Source organism: Aquarana catesbeiana, linkage group LG02 (genome assembly GCF_042186555.1).
Source record: "Aquarana catesbeiana isolate 2022-GZ linkage group LG02, ASM4218655v1, whole genome shotgun sequence".
Classification (NCBI taxonomy): Eukaryota; Metazoa; Chordata; class Amphibia; order Anura; family Ranidae; genus Aquarana; species Aquarana catesbeiana.
In genome coordinates this window covers 692,175,761-692,193,832 of record NC_133325.1, presented here as the reverse complement: position 1 = coordinate 692,193,832, position 18,072 = coordinate 692,175,761, and the positions used below count along the sequence as shown (strand labels likewise).

The window sequence follows — 18,072 nt, the reverse complement described above, 5'->3', positions numbered from 1 at the left end:
CTGACAATTGCGCGGTCGTGCAAAGCTGTACCCAAACAAAATTGATGTCCTTTTTTCCCACAAATAGCTTTCTTTTGGTGGTATTTGATCACCTCTTTCATTTTTATTTTTTGCGCTATAAACAAAAAAAGAGCGACAATTTAAAAAGAGGAAAAAAAAAAAAAATTTTTTTACATTTTGCTATAATAAATATCCCCAAAAAAGGTTTTTAAAAAAACAAGTTTCTTCATCAGTTTAGGCCAATAGATATTCTTCTACATATTTTTGGTAAAAAAAAAATTGCAATAAGCGTATATTGATTGGTTTGCGCAAAAGTTTTACCTTTTATAACCCATGGGAAAGATTTATGGCATTTTAAAAATTTTTTTTTATTTACTAGTAATGACGGTGATCTGCGATTTTTAGCGGTACCTGCAACATTGCGGCGAGCGGATTGGACACTTTTGACACGATTTTGGGACCAATGACATTTATACTGTACAGCGATCAGTGCTATAAAAATGCACTGATTACCGTGTAAATGTCACTGGTAGGGAAGGGGTTAACACAAGGGGACGATCAAGGGGTTAAATGTGTTCCCTCATGAGTGTTTTTTACTGGGGGAGGAGACATCACTGTTCCTACTTACTAGGAACAAATGATCTTTCTCCTCTCCCCTGACAGAACATGGATTTGTGTGTTTTTGGCCGGTGGCGATCGCTCCTGCTGGCCAAGCTCGTCGGGTCCCCCGCCGTGCAGCGGTGGGCACACGCCCCTCTGGCGGCTCTTAAAGGGGACAACGTACCCATACGTCGTTTTGCGGGAACGTGTCACTTTGCCGACGTGTATTGGCATGAGCCGGTCAGTAAGTGGTTAAAGCAAAAGTCCAGGAAATAACCGTTTTAAAAAAAATATAATAAAAGCTAAAATACCAACACCAGATTTGCTGCAATATCCACCTTCAATCCAGAGATTTCTCTGCAGTACTCTTTTTCTGCCACTAGATGTCCTTGGTCTGATTGGCAACATCATTCAGTCCACTTCACAGTGAAAGGAGAATCAGTAGAGGGATGAGCTCATCTGTGTCACATGTGTCACATTTCTCCTCCTATCAGCATGCTGCTTGTCAGTACATGAACTGGTTGGCTCATTGTGCTGCTTCTTCCACTCACACCCCAGCCCTGCTGTATAGAGACTGCTAGAGGCTAATACCAGGTGAAATTCAGGTACTTGCACTTCTTGCTTTTAAAGGTACTATTAATTGTGTTATATTGATTACAGAGCTGTGTCCTTTACTTCTGCCTAGTGTTCAGCTTTTACATCCCTTAGTATCTTCGGCGCTTTTCATGCCATACGTTTCACTCTCCAGTAAATTCACCATTGATTAAATGATTAAACCACGGCTTTTCCCCTATATTTAGAACCTAATTTTGGCTTTGTTTTGATTCTCTAATGTGTGTATTCACATAGAACAGCTCTCCGTGTGCTGATAACTAGGGCATCAGTCTTCTGTTCAGGTGAATTGCAGTCTGATCACTGTTGTTCATGTTCATTCTTTAAATGGATTGTGTTGCCATCATCCATCAAGCAGGTGATTTATTTCTCAGTTGAGTGAGGGTAAGGGCATACTCTCAGTTTGAATCAAGGTCCGGGCGCCGCTCGCCGATTAGGCCTGTACCCATCATCCACTACTAAACAGCTCTTTCATTATCCTTGTTTATTCAGAAGTAATTTTTAAAGAACTGATTGGTGGAAATTATCAGAGATTGCACTATGTTTTAACATATTTTATTATCTTATTCAGATGCTTTTTTTTTTAACATGTTAGAATTGCACTGTAAACCTTTTAGAAAAAGAAGCCTTCGTTTAAAGCAAACCTGTGACATAATTGAACAATTCATACTGAGCATATGATGACAAAATGCCCAAGCAGAGGTTGTATTCAGTAAAAAGTGTATGATAGATGACCCATTGAACCAAAGGTGTAGATGGCAGAAGTTCTCCTGCCTTACATTCTTCCCTTTGGCAAGTTGGGTGGCCTGGCTTACTATTAGGTAGACTCTGGTGATAGGATGGTAAGAAACCAAACGTGACATTTACAGAAAAAGTTAAGATTTGCATTTTTTTTTTTTTTTGCTTTTTTGGATCTACTAATCATAATTACACACACTTCTAACTAAAGGTTACCAGCACAAATTAATTTATCATCATAATGTCCAGTTTCATGTGCCCAGATTTGTAACAGGTTTACTTGTTTACTGCAGTTTGACGCAAACTAGATTTAAAGTTGTCCCCACTGTCACCCCCCCAATACTTACCTGCGCCCGACCTCGATCCAGCGATGTGTGCAAGAGCAACAGCTCTCTCTCCTCATTGGCTGAGAGACAGCAGCAGGAGTCATTGGCTTCTGCTGCTGTCAATCACACCCAGTGATGAGAGAGAGGAAGCGGGCCGAACCGTGCTCTGTGTGTCAATAGAGTGGGGCTTGTGAGCGGGCACTCACGAGTGCCCCCATAGAAAGCAGCTTGCTATGGGGGCACTCAGCAGTGGGGGGGGGGGGGGGGGACCAGGAGCTCTGGCAGGGGACCCGAGAAGAAAAGGATCAGCATAACCATTGCACAGAGTAGGGAAGTATAACATGTTTTTAAATCTAGGATTTATTTTTTTTCTTAAATAACAATCACTTTTAATCATCTAATGCAGCGGTCTCCAAACTGTGGCCTGGGGGCCGGATGTGGCCCCTTGCTTGCCCTTTCTAGCCCTTGGAGCACTATTCCATCCATTGACACCAACAATGAGGCAGAATTCCTTCCATTGACACCAACAATGGGGCAGAATTCCTTCCATTGACACCAACGATGGGGCAGCAGCATTCCTTCCAGCAGCATTCCTTCCATTGACACCAACGATGGGCACCAGTCCTTACATGTGGTGGCTGAATTAACTTTAATTTTTCAAGTTTTTTTTTTTTTTTTTTTTTTTTTTTTTTAGCAAGTACAGAAAAAACGTATTCTTGGCAGAAACGCAGTGTGCTAAAGTGAATGCACAATACATATTATCTTCCATCTGTAAAGTATGAATCCCCTCCATGTAGTTGAGATAAAGAGAAGAGGGCTTGTTTGAAGTCCAGTCTGGGTGGCAACCATGGAAATACAATGGAGTGAGTAAGCATAGCCACCCAGGGGCAGGAAGTGTGTTATCTGCAGGGTCACCAGGTAAAAATGAAGGGAAGAAGCATAAAAAAGGAAAACAAATGCAGCCCTTCAATATATTCTTCAAGTTTTGTTTCTGGGTTTAGATAAACGTTTAATTTTTATAATTTTCCAGCATTCAAATCTGATACTTATAATCCTTTTTTAAATTACAATTTAGTTAAGTTCTTTTTAGAAATAAAAACATTATTTGTCTGTTAGTGTTAGGGGGTTTTCTTCCTTGGATATGGTGTTTGTGATGCTGACCAGATTCTTGGCTGTAGTAAATGTGCCTTTAAATTAAGGGTCCTTGCATACAGTACTGATTTATGAGCAATAGATCTTCCTGGCAGAAGGTTCCTGTGCAAAAGAACCTTCAAAATCTTCTAGCTATGTGTATTTGTGTGTAAAGTACTCCACAGTAATGCAAGTTTTTTTTTTTTAACTAATCTAAATGCAACATTAGTTTACTGATCATTACATGTCTGTGTGTAAATGCCTATTGAAAGCAATCGGCTACATTCAGATCCGTAAAAAAAAAAAAAGCCTAAAATTGTGTTTTTGGCACCTGTGTGCAAGAGCCCTAATATGTATGGAATTGTTGGGGATTTTTTTTTTTTTTTTAAGGGTAAAGTTTATTGATAGTTCACAAAATTCAGTAATAATTACATCCATAGTGCATAGAATACAATATAGGATATCAGACGAGCATTTGTTTATCTATAAACGCATTGTCATTGTCAGTATCCAAAAATTTAGGCATTGTCTAATGTGATGAAAATGAAATGAAGTTAAGCCTAAAAGAAAATATATATGTATATATATATATATAAGTCTATACACCCACACTGAGAAACCAGAATTGTATTTAATAATAAAATATAACTAGCCTTTCAACTTTGGGTTATTCTTTGTAATCCTAGTTATTCTGTTTGTCCTAAATCACAAGATTTGCTATAGCTGCTTTCTTGACCAAGACCGTTGACTCCCCATACTGACCAAGTAGCTTGCTTCCCATTACTGGGGACTTCTTTATAAAAAGAAAGTTATGTAGTCAATGGGCACAGGCAAATTTGTGAAAGGATTCTCCCTTCTTCAGGGCTCTTGCAGCATGCTAGATGACTGGGGGTAAATCCCAGGCAATGCGTATTTATAAGGTTTTCTGAAGGCAGGCTGGCGGTGTGACAGCTGTGGTTGCATGGACAGAAAATTTAAGGCCTTAAGGACGTACCAAAAAAGGCAGCTGCCCAGTACTTAAGAGGACTTATGACCTATTTCCACCATTGGGCACATTCCTACTGGAAGCAATCCTTCCGTTCCCCCAAATAACCATCTATCCAGGACCAGCAACAGATTTACTCAGTCCAGCGCGTTCACCATCAAATATGTTGCAACATGTACAGAATGCTGATTGTAAAATGTAACTCCCCCCCCTTTTTTTTTTTTTTTTTTTTTTCAAATATGTGTTTAAAAAGGAACTGTACCAAGGTTATGGGTCAGCAGCTTTTTCCATAGCGTGCAATACAACGCATATCGCATACATTATAGTGAAATCTTCCCTCCACCAATACAGATAGCTCACTGCTCCATGACCCCTACTGCTGCTTTCTTATCTTCTCTCTGCTATCTTCTTGCAGCTTAGTGTTTTCCCTATAGCCATTGAGCAGCCTTTGATAGTTACATCATCTGACTCCATTTTCTGCATCTTGCAGATGCCGGGAATGGGCTAGGAATGTAAATTGCATTCTGTGCTGTGTGCATGGCAGTGTACAAAAAAAAAAATGCTATGGGGAAGGTAGGCGTTTATGGTAGAAGAGACATTCAAAGCTCTAACTCTTTTTTTTTTTTTTTTTTTTTTTTTTTTTTCTTTTAACGTTTAGTTCCATTTTAGAACCCTCATGTGAATACCGAACAAGCTATCTGCAATGGTTAATCATAACTTAGTGGTTATATAAATCATTTTATTTGCTTTCTTTCTGCAGCAGTTGAATCCTTGCTCCAGAGCTTATTGGAGCAAGATTCATAGTGCTCGGGGTTCTTCCGCAGTGCATAGGGTAGCATTGCTCTGCTATGCACGCTAAAAGTTATTTATGTCCTCCTGTTCATAGCTGCACTTCCGCCCTTCTTCTCTGTGTGCAGTTTAAATGCTGGATGAGGCTTTTACTGGCTGGCACAGCAGCAAGTTTATTTAGTGCTTTGCTCTATACACTGCCTTCAACTATTAAAAATATGCAGTACTTGGAGGAGTTTTGCCGTTTCCTTCTTCTTATTGTTATTAAGTGTATTGTTGATAGGTGGCATGAATGAATATGCAGCAGCTAATGCTTATTATTCTTACTGAAATGAGCTGATAATATCCTCAGTGGATGCCTGCCAGCTTGAGAATTGTATACGCAGGCTATTTATCCAATTCTATAATTCCATCTCAAATCCTTTACAGAGAATTTTCTTTTGTTGTTTTGGCAGAGCCTTGAAATCTAGCCAGCACTCCCTTTGCTCGATTATGATTGTGGACACCCCCGGCTTTCAGAATCCAGAGCTGGTGAAACAAGGGCGAGCTGCTACCTTTGAGGAACTTTGCCATAACTATGCACAGGAGAGACTGCAGGCCCTTTTCCATGAGAAAACCTTTGCACAGGAATTAGAGCGTTACAAGGAGGTATTATAAATGGATATTTGGATGTTCGACTCTCCTGGAGGTCTAAACGGAATGTTCTGTTAGCATTTGTGAAGTATTCGTAAAATGCCTTTTTTGCCATAACAGTACTACAATTGACATATGAATTGCAGAACTTCAGTCAAAAGTTTTTTTCTGTGTTTGATGTGGAGGAAGGGAGGAATAAAATCTCTTGGGTTTTTATTTTATTTTTCGCTGTGTGTGCCCTGTTGGCAAGTTTTCTCACCATTTCCCGTTCTGGCGACGCAAGAGGAAGTAAGGAAATCTTAGTGGGGACACAGGCGGCAGCAAAAAACCTTAGATGTTTTATTCCTTTCCCTCTCTAATAAAGTATTTGTGTTGTTATCTGTGTCCCTGTTGGAGAGATCCTCCTTTATCCCTGTCTCTGATGCAACTGAATGGGAGGTTTACCCCAAATGGAACAACATTAAAAACTGTAGCGGTTATAATTTTTCCCCATCATATCCAACACTAAAAAAAAGTTTTGCATGGAGTTCTGCTTTAAATTTTTTTAAATTTAGTCATCTTCATTTATAATTTCAAATAAAAAAAATATATACTATTGGGTCTGTTTTATAAAGCAAAATATATGATTGTCATTAAACATTCTCTGGTTGAAAATCAATCACTGTCATTTAAGACGCATAGATCTGGAAGATTCACCTGCAGAGGATGTTTGGTGAATGTCAGACTCACTGCTTTATAAATGCACCCCATTATGTGTTTTACTGTACTGCTGGATGGCCTCAAAAGAAATGTCATTTTCTCTTCTATGTTTTACCTGTTGCTTTATTTTTAAAAAGGAGTACCCCATCACAGTCACCATCACCACCCATCACCACAGTTAGACATTAGACATTTCAAGTACTATATCCCGAATAAAAATAGAGTTTCTTCTATAAATGGTCACGTCACTGAATATTCTGTTGCCATTTATTACACATCTTTCTAACTATTAGACAGAATATCAGGGAGGTACCCTACCAAGTAGTCCATAAAGGTTGTGTGAAATAGAACATGGCTCTGCAATAGAGAAAACAAATTCCTATGTCGCCCTTCAAATTGCTTACGTGCCCTAAATTTGCCCTTATTTTATAGTGTTCGCTATTTGTTTTTCTATAACAAACCTAGGTAATAGTTGGTTCCATCATACTGTATATATTTACTAATTTCAACAATTATTTAACTGGCTTTCAGAATGTATGACCTGAATTTTTTTAGTTTTTTTTTGTACGGAGCTTCACCATTTCTATGATTAGTCTGTAGTTTTTCATTTACAAAATAGCCATTGTTCTAGAGATCAAAGCACCTTGGAATACTAGTGTACCTCCTGGATGTGGCACAGTTGTAGTTGATGTTCAAATACCCTTGTTACCAACTTCATCTGTTCAAGCCGTCCCTCTTCAATCCTTTAGTTTTTTTTCTTGCCATCTCCTTGTAATTACTTCTCATTAGTTTTAAAGTTAATGATGACCTAATTATGTAGATCTTATTTCATATTCTGTCTGATAGATGTACTGCTGTAGCGGAACCTTAAATTAAACATAATTGGTTGGATGATCTGGTGTAAGGGGTTCCTGAGGCAGCCTGTTTGAACTTAAACCCCGAGTCCTGAAATAATCATTAACGTGTTGTATTTGACTGCCCAATTAGACGCTCACTGCTTCAAAATTCACTTATAATCACTGTTGTGTTCAAATACTGTATCCCACCCAGTTCAGCTTTTTTTTTTTTTTTTTATGTGTTTGGATCCTTTAATGCCCTTGGCATTATTTTTTATTATTATGTATTTGAAGCCACACTTTTTTTGTACATAGACGTGGGATAAATAGTATAGAATGAATATGAAAAACAGGCATGTTGCATGGAACCCCGTGCACCATTATATAAATGTATAGACTAACGAACTGATCTCTAATGATGTCATAACTTAAATCTTAGTCTCATGAATACTAATCACTCATCTGTCCCCTCTAGGAAAATATAGAGCTTGCTTTAGATGAAATAGAGTCCAGTACATCTGGCTCAGTAGCTGCTGTAGACCAAGCTTCGCATCAATCACTGGTAAGCAAGGCAGGGGGTACCATAAGGACCACTGCTCCCATGACTGTTAAATGGATACTGTCATGGCAATTTACATTTTGTATGTATAACATGTTTGTGTTGTTTAAGTAATTGTGCCCAATGAAATTTTTTTTTTTTTTTTTTTTTTATTGTGTAATATTTTTAATACCTGCACAGTACACAGCATTAGACTTGTGAATTATGCTTTTATATATACTGTATTGCATAATTAAATGATGAATCCAAGGGATTTCAGCTATGGGTAAGTGGGGTGGCAAGAAGAGTCTTTTTTTTTTTTTTTTTTGCTGCAGTTTTTAGTACTCTGAAAACAGAAATGAAGGGTGAGTCCCTCTCATCAAGGTCACAGCAGGTGGAAGACTTAGAATTTGTAAGTAATCAATAGTTTTTTGATTAAATCTGGGTTTTTTTATTCATTCTGGGTGAGCTCACCTTGTAAAGCCTATGCCCTCTTGGCATTTCAGCAGCTTTTCCTGTGTAGTAGTATGTTTTACATAACAATTTTTTAATTTTTTTTTAAACTTCCCAAGAAAGTCTAGCACCATTATGAGATTTTATCTCTGGTACCAAAGTTCTACTGTACCCACTCATGACTGTTGTAGTGATCACATAGAAGATATCGCATGCACCAATCCCTCTGTTGCTTTCTCCCAGACTTGTACGTGAGCATTCCACAGCATGGGATTGATATACTAAAACTGCAGAGTGCAAAATATGGTGTAACTTTGTATAGAAACCAATCGGCTTCCAAGTATTTATTGTTAAAGCTCAATTGTACAAGCTGAAGTTAGAAGCTGCATGCACGGCTGTACTAGATTTTGCACACTCCAATTTTAGTATATCACCCCCTATTTGTCACAAGGGTCTGCTGTACTTTTGTCATTCACTTGATTCCAGAGGTTTTGAAACCAATCATTCATGAGAGATAAACGCAGGTAAAAAGCTTTGTAACTTATATGTGCACTAAATATTCCCCGCAAGCTCCAATTTACAGACCTGTTAAAGGATAAGTTCACCTCTTGAGAACATGTTACATGTTCCACCTAATTTTAATATGTTCCCAGTGCTGAAGCTGCAGCCCACTGCCCCCCCCCTGGCAGCAGTACGGGGAGAAGTTCCCCATAATAGCTGTCACTTTTTAAAAGCAGTGTGGCTATGTGGGGCTCCGCCCACACGGCCGCGTCATTCACACACTGAGCTCTGTGTCCATGAACTACAAGACCCGACATCCTTAGCGGCTTTCGGCTTGTAGTTCTCAAAGAACTACCATGGCGCTGTGGAGCACTGTGGTAGTTCATTGAGTCTTCCTGTCAGTGAGGCTCAGCTTATCTGTATGGGATCTATGGGTAAACAGATACCATTGACGTGTGCAGGAGACCTGCATGGCATCAGCGATCTCCTGATCGCTGGTGTAATGCTTTACAGGGTTCTAATACAAAAATAATAAATGCACATTTTTTTACCTGCAAAAAGATGTGCATTTATTATTTTTTGTACAAAGGTGAACCTCTCCTTTAATTATCAATAAAGTAGATACATGTTTTCCTGCTGCAAGAGACTGAAACTGGCCATCCATGCACATATAGATTTTGTTATTCAGTCTGTGGGTAGCGCTAGCAAAAATCCAATGGATTCCTCCACGCTAGACAGCGTGGATGGAGGTGTCTCCCTAAGCAAACTTTATATTCTGACATCTAGAGCCACTGTCTATCAAAATACCAAAAGAGTTACTGCATCTGATTGATCGGAGTCAGTGTTTGAACGACAATTTTCTGCTCTGCTCAGGGTGATGACAAGGCCACCTAAGATACAACGTTCATGCGTAATGCATAAGGACAGCTTGAGACTTAAGAGATTTGAGCTGTAGTGATAACATCTATATATCTACAATATACTGTATCTCTCTCTCTCTCTCTCTCTCTCTCTCTCTCTCTCTCTCTCTCTCTCTCTCTCTCTCTCTCTCTCTCTCTCTCCCCCCCTATATATATATATATATATATATATATATATATATATATATATATATATATATATATATATATATATATATATATACTTTTTTGCAAAACAATTAAAGTGGATGTAAACCCACTCCCATCTTTTTTTAAGTACTGCCATAGGGGTGATCTATAAGGATATACATGCCTCCTGCATGTATCCTTACCTTTCAAATGTCTCCCCTCTGTCTGTTTGCAGCCCCCAAAAACGCCGGAGTGGGCGGGTCCGTTGTACGGCGCTCGGTGGGTGGAGTCATGACATCACCAGACTCCCCGCCCACCTCTACACTCGCGCCTGGCCGGAGTGAAAAGTGCACGCACAGGGGAAGAGCGCGCTCATGGCTCCTGTCACTGTCCAGTGACAGTCGGAGATGATCGGTGCAGCGGGGACAGCTGTGAGCACGGATCCCCCTGAGGAGGCAGAGAAGGAGAAGCAGCTGATCAAACTCCATGCAGGGAGATCGGTGCTCACGGCTGTCCCTCCGCTGCACTGATCACCCCCGACTGTCCCTTGTGTCCTCCTCCTCCAGCGTCTGATGTGTTCTCTCCACCACCACCACCTCCCCTTCTTCTCTGGCCCCCCTCCTGTCCTTATCCGCCCACTGTGTCTTCCTCCTCCATCCCCCGCAGCCGGCTCCCCTCCATTCCAGCGGGCTCTGTCAGGATGGAGAGCGGAGGAAAGGACGGAAATGTCATTTATGGGGGGGGGTTGCTGCTGGACACAGCTTTATACAGTATAATAAATAAATATATATATATTATAGCTGTGTCCAGCAGCAACCCCCCCCCCCCCCCCCCCCATCAGACCAGTGGAATGTCTGCAGCCAGGGCTGAGATTATGTGGAACAGCCAATCCTGGCAGAGTAGCAGAAGAAAGGAGTGGGAGGGAATTATAAAATACTGCCTGTGTCTTACTTAGGCTGGTGCACGAGATATGTAAATCACCTGTCACTCACAGCAAGGGGGCGTATTTGACAAAGTTTTCCTCATTTTGTCAAGAATTTTCTCACTGAACAATAAAAGAGGATTGCTCAGAGATGGATTAACGCTGTCAAGACTGGGCTCAAATGATAGGAAATCTTATACTCTACAATATGACATTAAAAAAAAAAAAAAATTTAAAAATTAAATTTCGGGTTTACATCCACTTTAATATACTAGGTAGGTATTTATGTATGTATATATATTATAATTTTACAGGCTATAAAACAAAATGCACATGTTTATGTACACTCACAAACTGTTATGCTCTTCTCAAATCTGAGTGTACATAGTTTATATTGCATTTTAAAGTTGAATAAAACTTTTTGTAAAATGCTGGAAATACATAGAATATGAACAAATGTGCACAAGAGTTAACATAAGATTTTGCAATGCTTCTGCCTGTAGTATGGGTAATGCTCAGTTAGCAATAAACAGAAACCATAAGTCACAGGTTGCTTATCACTGGTAATAGACTATCAAGGTCTCCTAGAGGAACAGAAGGTATTACTGAGGCTTAGGCGAGGTTAGAGGAATAAAGATGAAAGTGTACTCGTTCCCGTTTTCATGACTCATAAATGTCATAGATTCAGTGGCCCTGTGTTCTCAGGGGAATGTCTTCAGGAAATTGCTTCAACATTTCTCTGTTTTCTATTCATGCATTAAGCCTAATGCACCAAAACACACATAAAAAGAATTCAGATTTTTTTAGATTTTCCAGCTAGGGACTTTTAACATAACGTAGAGTACTGTACCTAAAATCTACAAAATTTGATGTTCACTCTTTCCCACAGTTCACTTACCTTGCCTCTTTCCTTAGATTGTTTAAAGCAGACCTTTACCCATTGAAAGAGCTTTTACTGTCCTGGCACCTCACCCCTTTCTCTTAGATAACTGAGGGAGGTTTCCTCATGTTGGGAAGGTTTATTTTCTTTATTTGTGCTGTAGCACAGCACTTCCTGCTTTCCCGCCTAGGTGAGAATGATGTAGGGTCCATGTCACACATCCCAGAAGGTGATGTTCTACTGAGGGGGATTCCACTCAACCTCTCTGCCAGGTATTTGTGAGCTGCCAGAAACCTGCAGCATAGCATGCCTGTGCATGTGTTTGGTATTCCTGGGCAATTGTACACACAATGCAGGATTTTCCAAGGTCCCAGATACCAGAAACCAGTGATGTGTATGCACAGATCTCTGCCAGGTTCTAAATGGCAGAAAGCTACAGTGCATCTACCGATGAAGCTAATTTTTATTCGTATAAAAAGACAAAACACAAATCTACATTTATACATCCCACACCTACTCTTTGCACCCACCCTACCAACATTTAACAAACCCCCCCTAAGTTTGCATAATACCCTTCGGTTCACCCCTCACTTTTATATCGAAATTGACATAATATATCGGTTTATATAACATATACATTTAAGGAAGCAAAACGAAGGGAAAATAAAAACCCAAAAAACAAAAAAAAACTAATCTTGGTATCTGCAGGAGAGGGGACCACTTTATCCTTAATTTTATAACATTTCATTCCCTTATCCTCTCATCCAGCCTTCCCATATTTTCTTAAAGCAGTTGTATACCCGCTGACATTTTTCTTTTTTCTTTTTTTTTTTTTTTTTTTTTACCCCTGTAAGGCAAAATGCATAATGAGCTAGTATGCACCGCATACCAGCTCATTATGAAATACTTACCTTAGAACGAGGCGTCGGTATCTTACCTGGTCCACGCCGAGGTAGCTGACATGTTGCCTCGGCGTGTCTTCCGGGTATCGTGGCTCCAGCGCTGTGAGTGGCTGGAGCCGCGATGTCGTCACTCCCACGCATGCGCGCAGGAGATTTCTTTCCCTGCAAGGTCCGGCAGCTGCCGGGCCTTCAGCCGAGAATCCCCTGTGCGAATGCGCCGCTGCAGTCAGCGGCTCATAGCAAGGGGAATATCTCCTAAACTGTACAGGTTTAGGAGTTTTTTTTTTTTTTTTTACCTACAGGTAAGCCTTATTATAGGCTTACCTGTAGGTAAAAGTTAAAAAATAGACTATACAACCACTTTAAACATTTTGACTTTCCCCCTTTTGCTATAGAAATTATATAAATCCTTCCATTCTTATTGTTTTGTTAACCTCCTCCTCCCATTCTATCCAGGTTGGTGGACTCATTGTCAGCCATCTTCTTGCTATCAATTTCCGTGCAAGAAAAAGACATCTAATTATTGCTATTTGTTTCCCCCCTATACTCCTATTTTTCTCCATACAGCTCAACAAGCATATTTTAGGGTCCAAACCGAGAGATACTCCAAATATTTATTTTATCCACAACCTCACTCCAGTATCTATTCAATTTGGGGCACCTCCACATCATGTGAGCTAAATCTCCCTTTGGGTCTCTGCATCTTGGACATTTAGCATCTATCCTCCACCCATAAAAAAATAGTTTCTGAGGTGTTTTGTATGCTCTATGTAGTAACATCAAGTGGGACACTGATTGTAATGGTGACATAGTGCTTAATGGGCCTATCTCCAAAATATGCCTCCATTGTTCGTTTGATATGTCACCCAGGTCTTCCTCCCAACCCCTCCTACAAGGGAGCTCCTCATTTCCCTTTATCACTGTCACAAATACTATCATATATAAATGAGATCAAACCTCTAGATACATCAGTATCAATTATTTTCCAAAGGAAATTTGCTTCACTCCATTCTGGTGGTTTCTCTTTAACCACTTCAGCCCCGGAAGAATTTACCCCCTTCCTGACCAGAGCACTTTTTTCGGCACTGCGTCGCTTTAACTGAAAATTGCGTGGTCGTGCGACGTGGCTCCCAAACAAAATTGATGTCTTTTTTTTTTCCACAAATAGAGCTTTCTTTTGGTGATATTTGATCACCTCTGCGGTTTTTATTTTTTTTGTTTATAAACAAAAAAATAGCGACAATTTTGAAAAAAACACATTCTTTTTTAAATTTTTGCTATAATAAATATCCCCACAAAATATATAAAAAAACCTTTTTTCCCCCTCAGTTTAGGCCGATACGTATTATTCTACATATTTTTGGTAAAAAAAATCGAATAAGCGTTTATTGATTTGCGCAAAAGTTATAGCGTCTACAAAATAGGGATAGTTTTATGGCATTTTTATTGTTGTTTTTTTTTTTTTTTTTTTTTTTTTTTTACTAGTAATGGCGGCGATCAGCGATTTTTATCCTGACTGCGACATTATGCTATAAAATTGCATTGATTACTATAAAAATGTCACTGGCAGTGTAGGGGTTAACCACTAAGTGGCGCTGTAGGGGTTAAGTGTGTCCTAGGGAGTGATTCTAACTGTGGGGGGAGGGGCTATGTGTGACACATCACTGATCAACGTTCCCGATTACAGGGAGTGTGATCAGTGTCAGTGTCATTAGGCAGAACGGGTAGATGCTTGTTTACATTAGCATCTCCCCGTTCTTCCTCACTGTGAGACGATCGTGGGTATGCCCGCGGACATCAAGTCCGCGGGACCCGCGATCCCGGTCATGGAGCTCTCGGCGGGCGTGCATGCGAGCCGCCTCTTAAAGGGCAACATACTGGTACGTTAATCTGCCTGTACATGCCCTTCTGCCGCAGTATATCTGCGTGAGGCGGTCGGGAAGCGGTTAAATTGAATCCTCATGGAGTGTCTAACTTGTAGATATTTAAAAAAGCGCTGGTTTGATATACCATAATCGTCCTTCAATTCCGAAAATGACTTGAATACACCCAGCTTATATAATTGAGAGGTGGGTAAGTCCACACCTCTCCCAATCCCTACTCTTCTCCACGTTGGATAGTTCCTGTAAATGCTTATTTTCCATAATGGTGAAAATTCTGTAAATCCCTGATACTCTAATATTTCTTTAACCACTTTCCATAATTTCTTTAACATTAAAAGGGGAAGGATATTTAATTGAAAAAAAATCAGCCTCCAAGGCCTCTATCAAACTGACATGACACGTGCCCAATAACAATATATCCCTAGTTGGATTGTATTCAGATAAGTTGTTACATCCTTTCAAAATGCTGCAACTGTGATGCCAAAAAATAGCACCATGGATGTGGAATTGCCAATCCCCCCCTATCTTTTGGCAATTGTAAAGTACGTACCCGTATCCTTGACAGTTTTTTTTTTCCCAGATCAGTTCTCTAAATATGATATCAATCTTCTGGAACCATTGTCTATACAAATTGGGGAATTGTGTAGTGCATACAACAGTTGAGGCATCCGTGTCATCTTGATTAATACAGTGCATCTATACACGCACAATATATTTGATTATGGCCGCAAGGTGCAGTATGCTGGAAATATTTGGGGGTAGGGGTAAAGTTCATCATTAACAGAACACATTAACAGTAGCTGCAGGTTAAAGGGTTTTGTGCATATGTTTTTTTAGTTCTGTCTGTCTGTCTGTCTGTCTGTCTATCTATCTGTCTATCCCTGTCTAAAGTCAGCCACAGATGGTTCAAATTTCAGCCGGTTCAGCAGTAACCGGCCGTGATTCGACCATATATGGGTAGGCTGAATGTAACCACATTGATCGATCAACTTGAGCACAACCAGCCTGTTAGCTAGCGGCTGTGGCAATCATGTTCTCCCAGCGGGGACCGCTTCCCCTGCCACCCCATTGGCAGAACACAATGGCTCCGCAGGAGAGATTACCCCATCAACGCTGACTGTGTTGATGAATTAAGCAATTTTCTTTCTTGCAACCTGTAGTTGTAGGAAAGAAAATCGCTCCGTCTATGGCTAGCCTTTTATTTGTTGGCAGTTGAGTTAGATAAAGTCTGTTTGTATGTAGGTGTGTGTGTGTGTGTGTGTGTGTGTGTGTGTGTGTGTGTGTGTGTGTGTGTGTGTATATGTGTCGATAGAATAAATATAGATATATATCTATATCATATATCATATATTGATATATATCTCATGTTGGAGTTTATCCACTATTGCTTATAAATGGCCTTCTACACCTACCCATAGTCTAAGAAGGAAATGGTTCTGTTTTATGTATGCTGAGCTATCTAGCTGCCTCTCTATCTGTCTATACATTCTTTTGTCCTATTTACTCTTTTATTGTTTTTAATATTGAGAGGTTCTTTTATTCTGCTTGATGCAATTCCATCCAGCTCTCAACTTTATTAGGCATAAAATGGCGACGAGTGGATCTTTCTGACTTGCAGATGCTCTTGAAAATGTGTTTTTTTCCCCCTTCTCTCCTTGCTGCTTTGCTTAACTCAAGATCCACATTAATAGGAAAAGTAACAGAAATACTTGCAAAGTTTAATAGAATGTGACAGCAGCCGCATGACTCATAAAAAACGTTGACAATAAATGTCTGTGGCTGAGGCTTTAAGAAGCCGCATTTCAAAGCAGTTCATAAATACCCATATGCTCAGAACTGGCAGGTTATGCAGCCACGGCAGAGGTAGGGAGCAGTAAAGCATTTTTCGCCCTGGAGAGTTTATTGTGGCTTCATAAATGATTCATGACCTCCTTATATTTAATTTATATGGTATTTATTCCATCAGGCCTCTAAATAAAGAGGTATTTTAACCCTTCTTAAAAGGCAACAATGACAGAGAAAGGAAAAGGAAGCTGTAAATGCACCTTCACAAGGGCGCAGGAAGAAAGAGCGCCTCATGAAGCGTTGTTCCTCTGGGGAGATTAGCAGGGTCAGGTAAACTTCTCTTTCATTCTCTGGCAGCCTGCAGATAAATCTTCTAATGAGAGTAGAGCGTCAGGAAAGATTCCAAATATGGCATTTGCCTTCAAGGGGAACACTTTATTTTTACATCCCTCAGCACAGCATCCTTGACCTGTTTGAACAAAATTGGAAGACACGGCGCCTTCCTCTAGTTTGTGTGCTCAGCCCATATCTCTGTACATGCTCGGTCATTTAGAGATCAAAGAAGAGCTGTATCTGTTGTTGGTTTGCAAAAGTACAACTTTTGTTGGGGCAAATGTAAGTGGAGTTAAGGCTTGTCATTTTGTGTAAAATAAATATGAAGAGGCACTAGTATAAGTGTATATAGGGAGAGATTACTAGAAGCACATATACTTGAGAAAAGATGCTGGTTTTGAATGAAGCATTTGCTGTGCTTATGAGGCCTGCTGTCAATAAATGTAAAATCACCCTTTATGCGAACTGTTAAACAAGTTGTTGTAGTGGTTTTTTTCCATACAAAACATTTTTCCAAACCAAGTCATTGTTCTGACTTTTCCGTCACTGGTTGCATGCTTGTTCTAGTTTTCTCAGTACAGGTTTCCTTAAGGGCTAGTTTACACTTGCTTCAAAACATGGCTTCGGATACGCTTTGTTAAAGCTCTCTGAACGCCAGTCAAAGACCCCATCACTAAATAAATAAAAGCTTACAGTCCTATTTACACCTTGCTTTTCCTTGGGGCTTTGATGGAGCTTTGGTGGGGCTTTGGTGGGGCTTTGATGAGGCTTCGGTGGGGCTTCAAACAAGCTTTGCCATAGACTTCTATGGAGGCTTTGAAGACGCTTTGAAGCACCATTAAAGCTACATGGGGTATCATTTTTGAAGCGGAGTCGAAACAAAGCAAAAGCAGGGTGTAAACAGAACTGTAAGCTAACTATTTTATTTGGTGACAGGAGCTTTGACTAGCATTCAGAGAGCTTTAACAAAGCCTGTTTTGAAGCAAGTGTAAACTAGCCGTTAATGTGTGTTAAAGCCGAAGCAAGTGTAAATGAGCCCAAAGGGCTATTACTACTACAGACTACTGGTTTCGATATTTTCTGAGTCACTGAGCCAGAATAGGTAAACACATCAGTAAAGTCAGAAGTCGTTTAATACAGATTTGTTCTAGGTGAACTTAATTGAAGCCAAAGGGTCAGCGTTTTCTCTAAGGAATTGGACATTTACACACATTAAAGTGGTTGTAAGCTTCAGACATTAAATATGAACAAAGCATATCCCTCTAGTGTGTGTGCTTGTCTCAATTAAGAACACTAAGTGTCATTTCTGTCTGTTGCTTCGTTCCTCTGCTATCAGCATGAATCAATTCTGACAAGTTTTCCTGACACCAAGAGAAAAATGGTGACAGGGAAGGGAGCTCCAGCTGATTATAAGCCTCAGCTCTGTTCCTGTGTGTGTATCTTCAGCTCTCCACCCCTTTTTTCTGAACGCTCAGAC

The 18,072-nt window shown here is 40.0% G+C and overlaps 1 protein-coding gene across 17 annotated transcripts in view; it reads left to right on the top strand.

Moving 5' to 3' along the window:
• The window catches only part of MYO18A (myosin XVIIIA), a 498,725-nt gene that overhangs the window by 235,278 nt on the left and 245,375 nt on the right, over positions 1-18,072 (top strand). For all 17 annotated transcript variants that reach the window (XM_073616822.1, XM_073616821.1, XM_073616820.1 and 14 more), the window contains 2 exons: positions 5,637-5,829; positions 7,825-7,911. In XM_073616822.1, the coding sequence (XP_073472923.1) occupies positions 5,637-5,829; positions 7,825-7,911 (280 nt within the window). The remainder of the gene's footprint in view (positions 1-5,636; positions 5,830-7,824; positions 7,912-18,072) is intronic.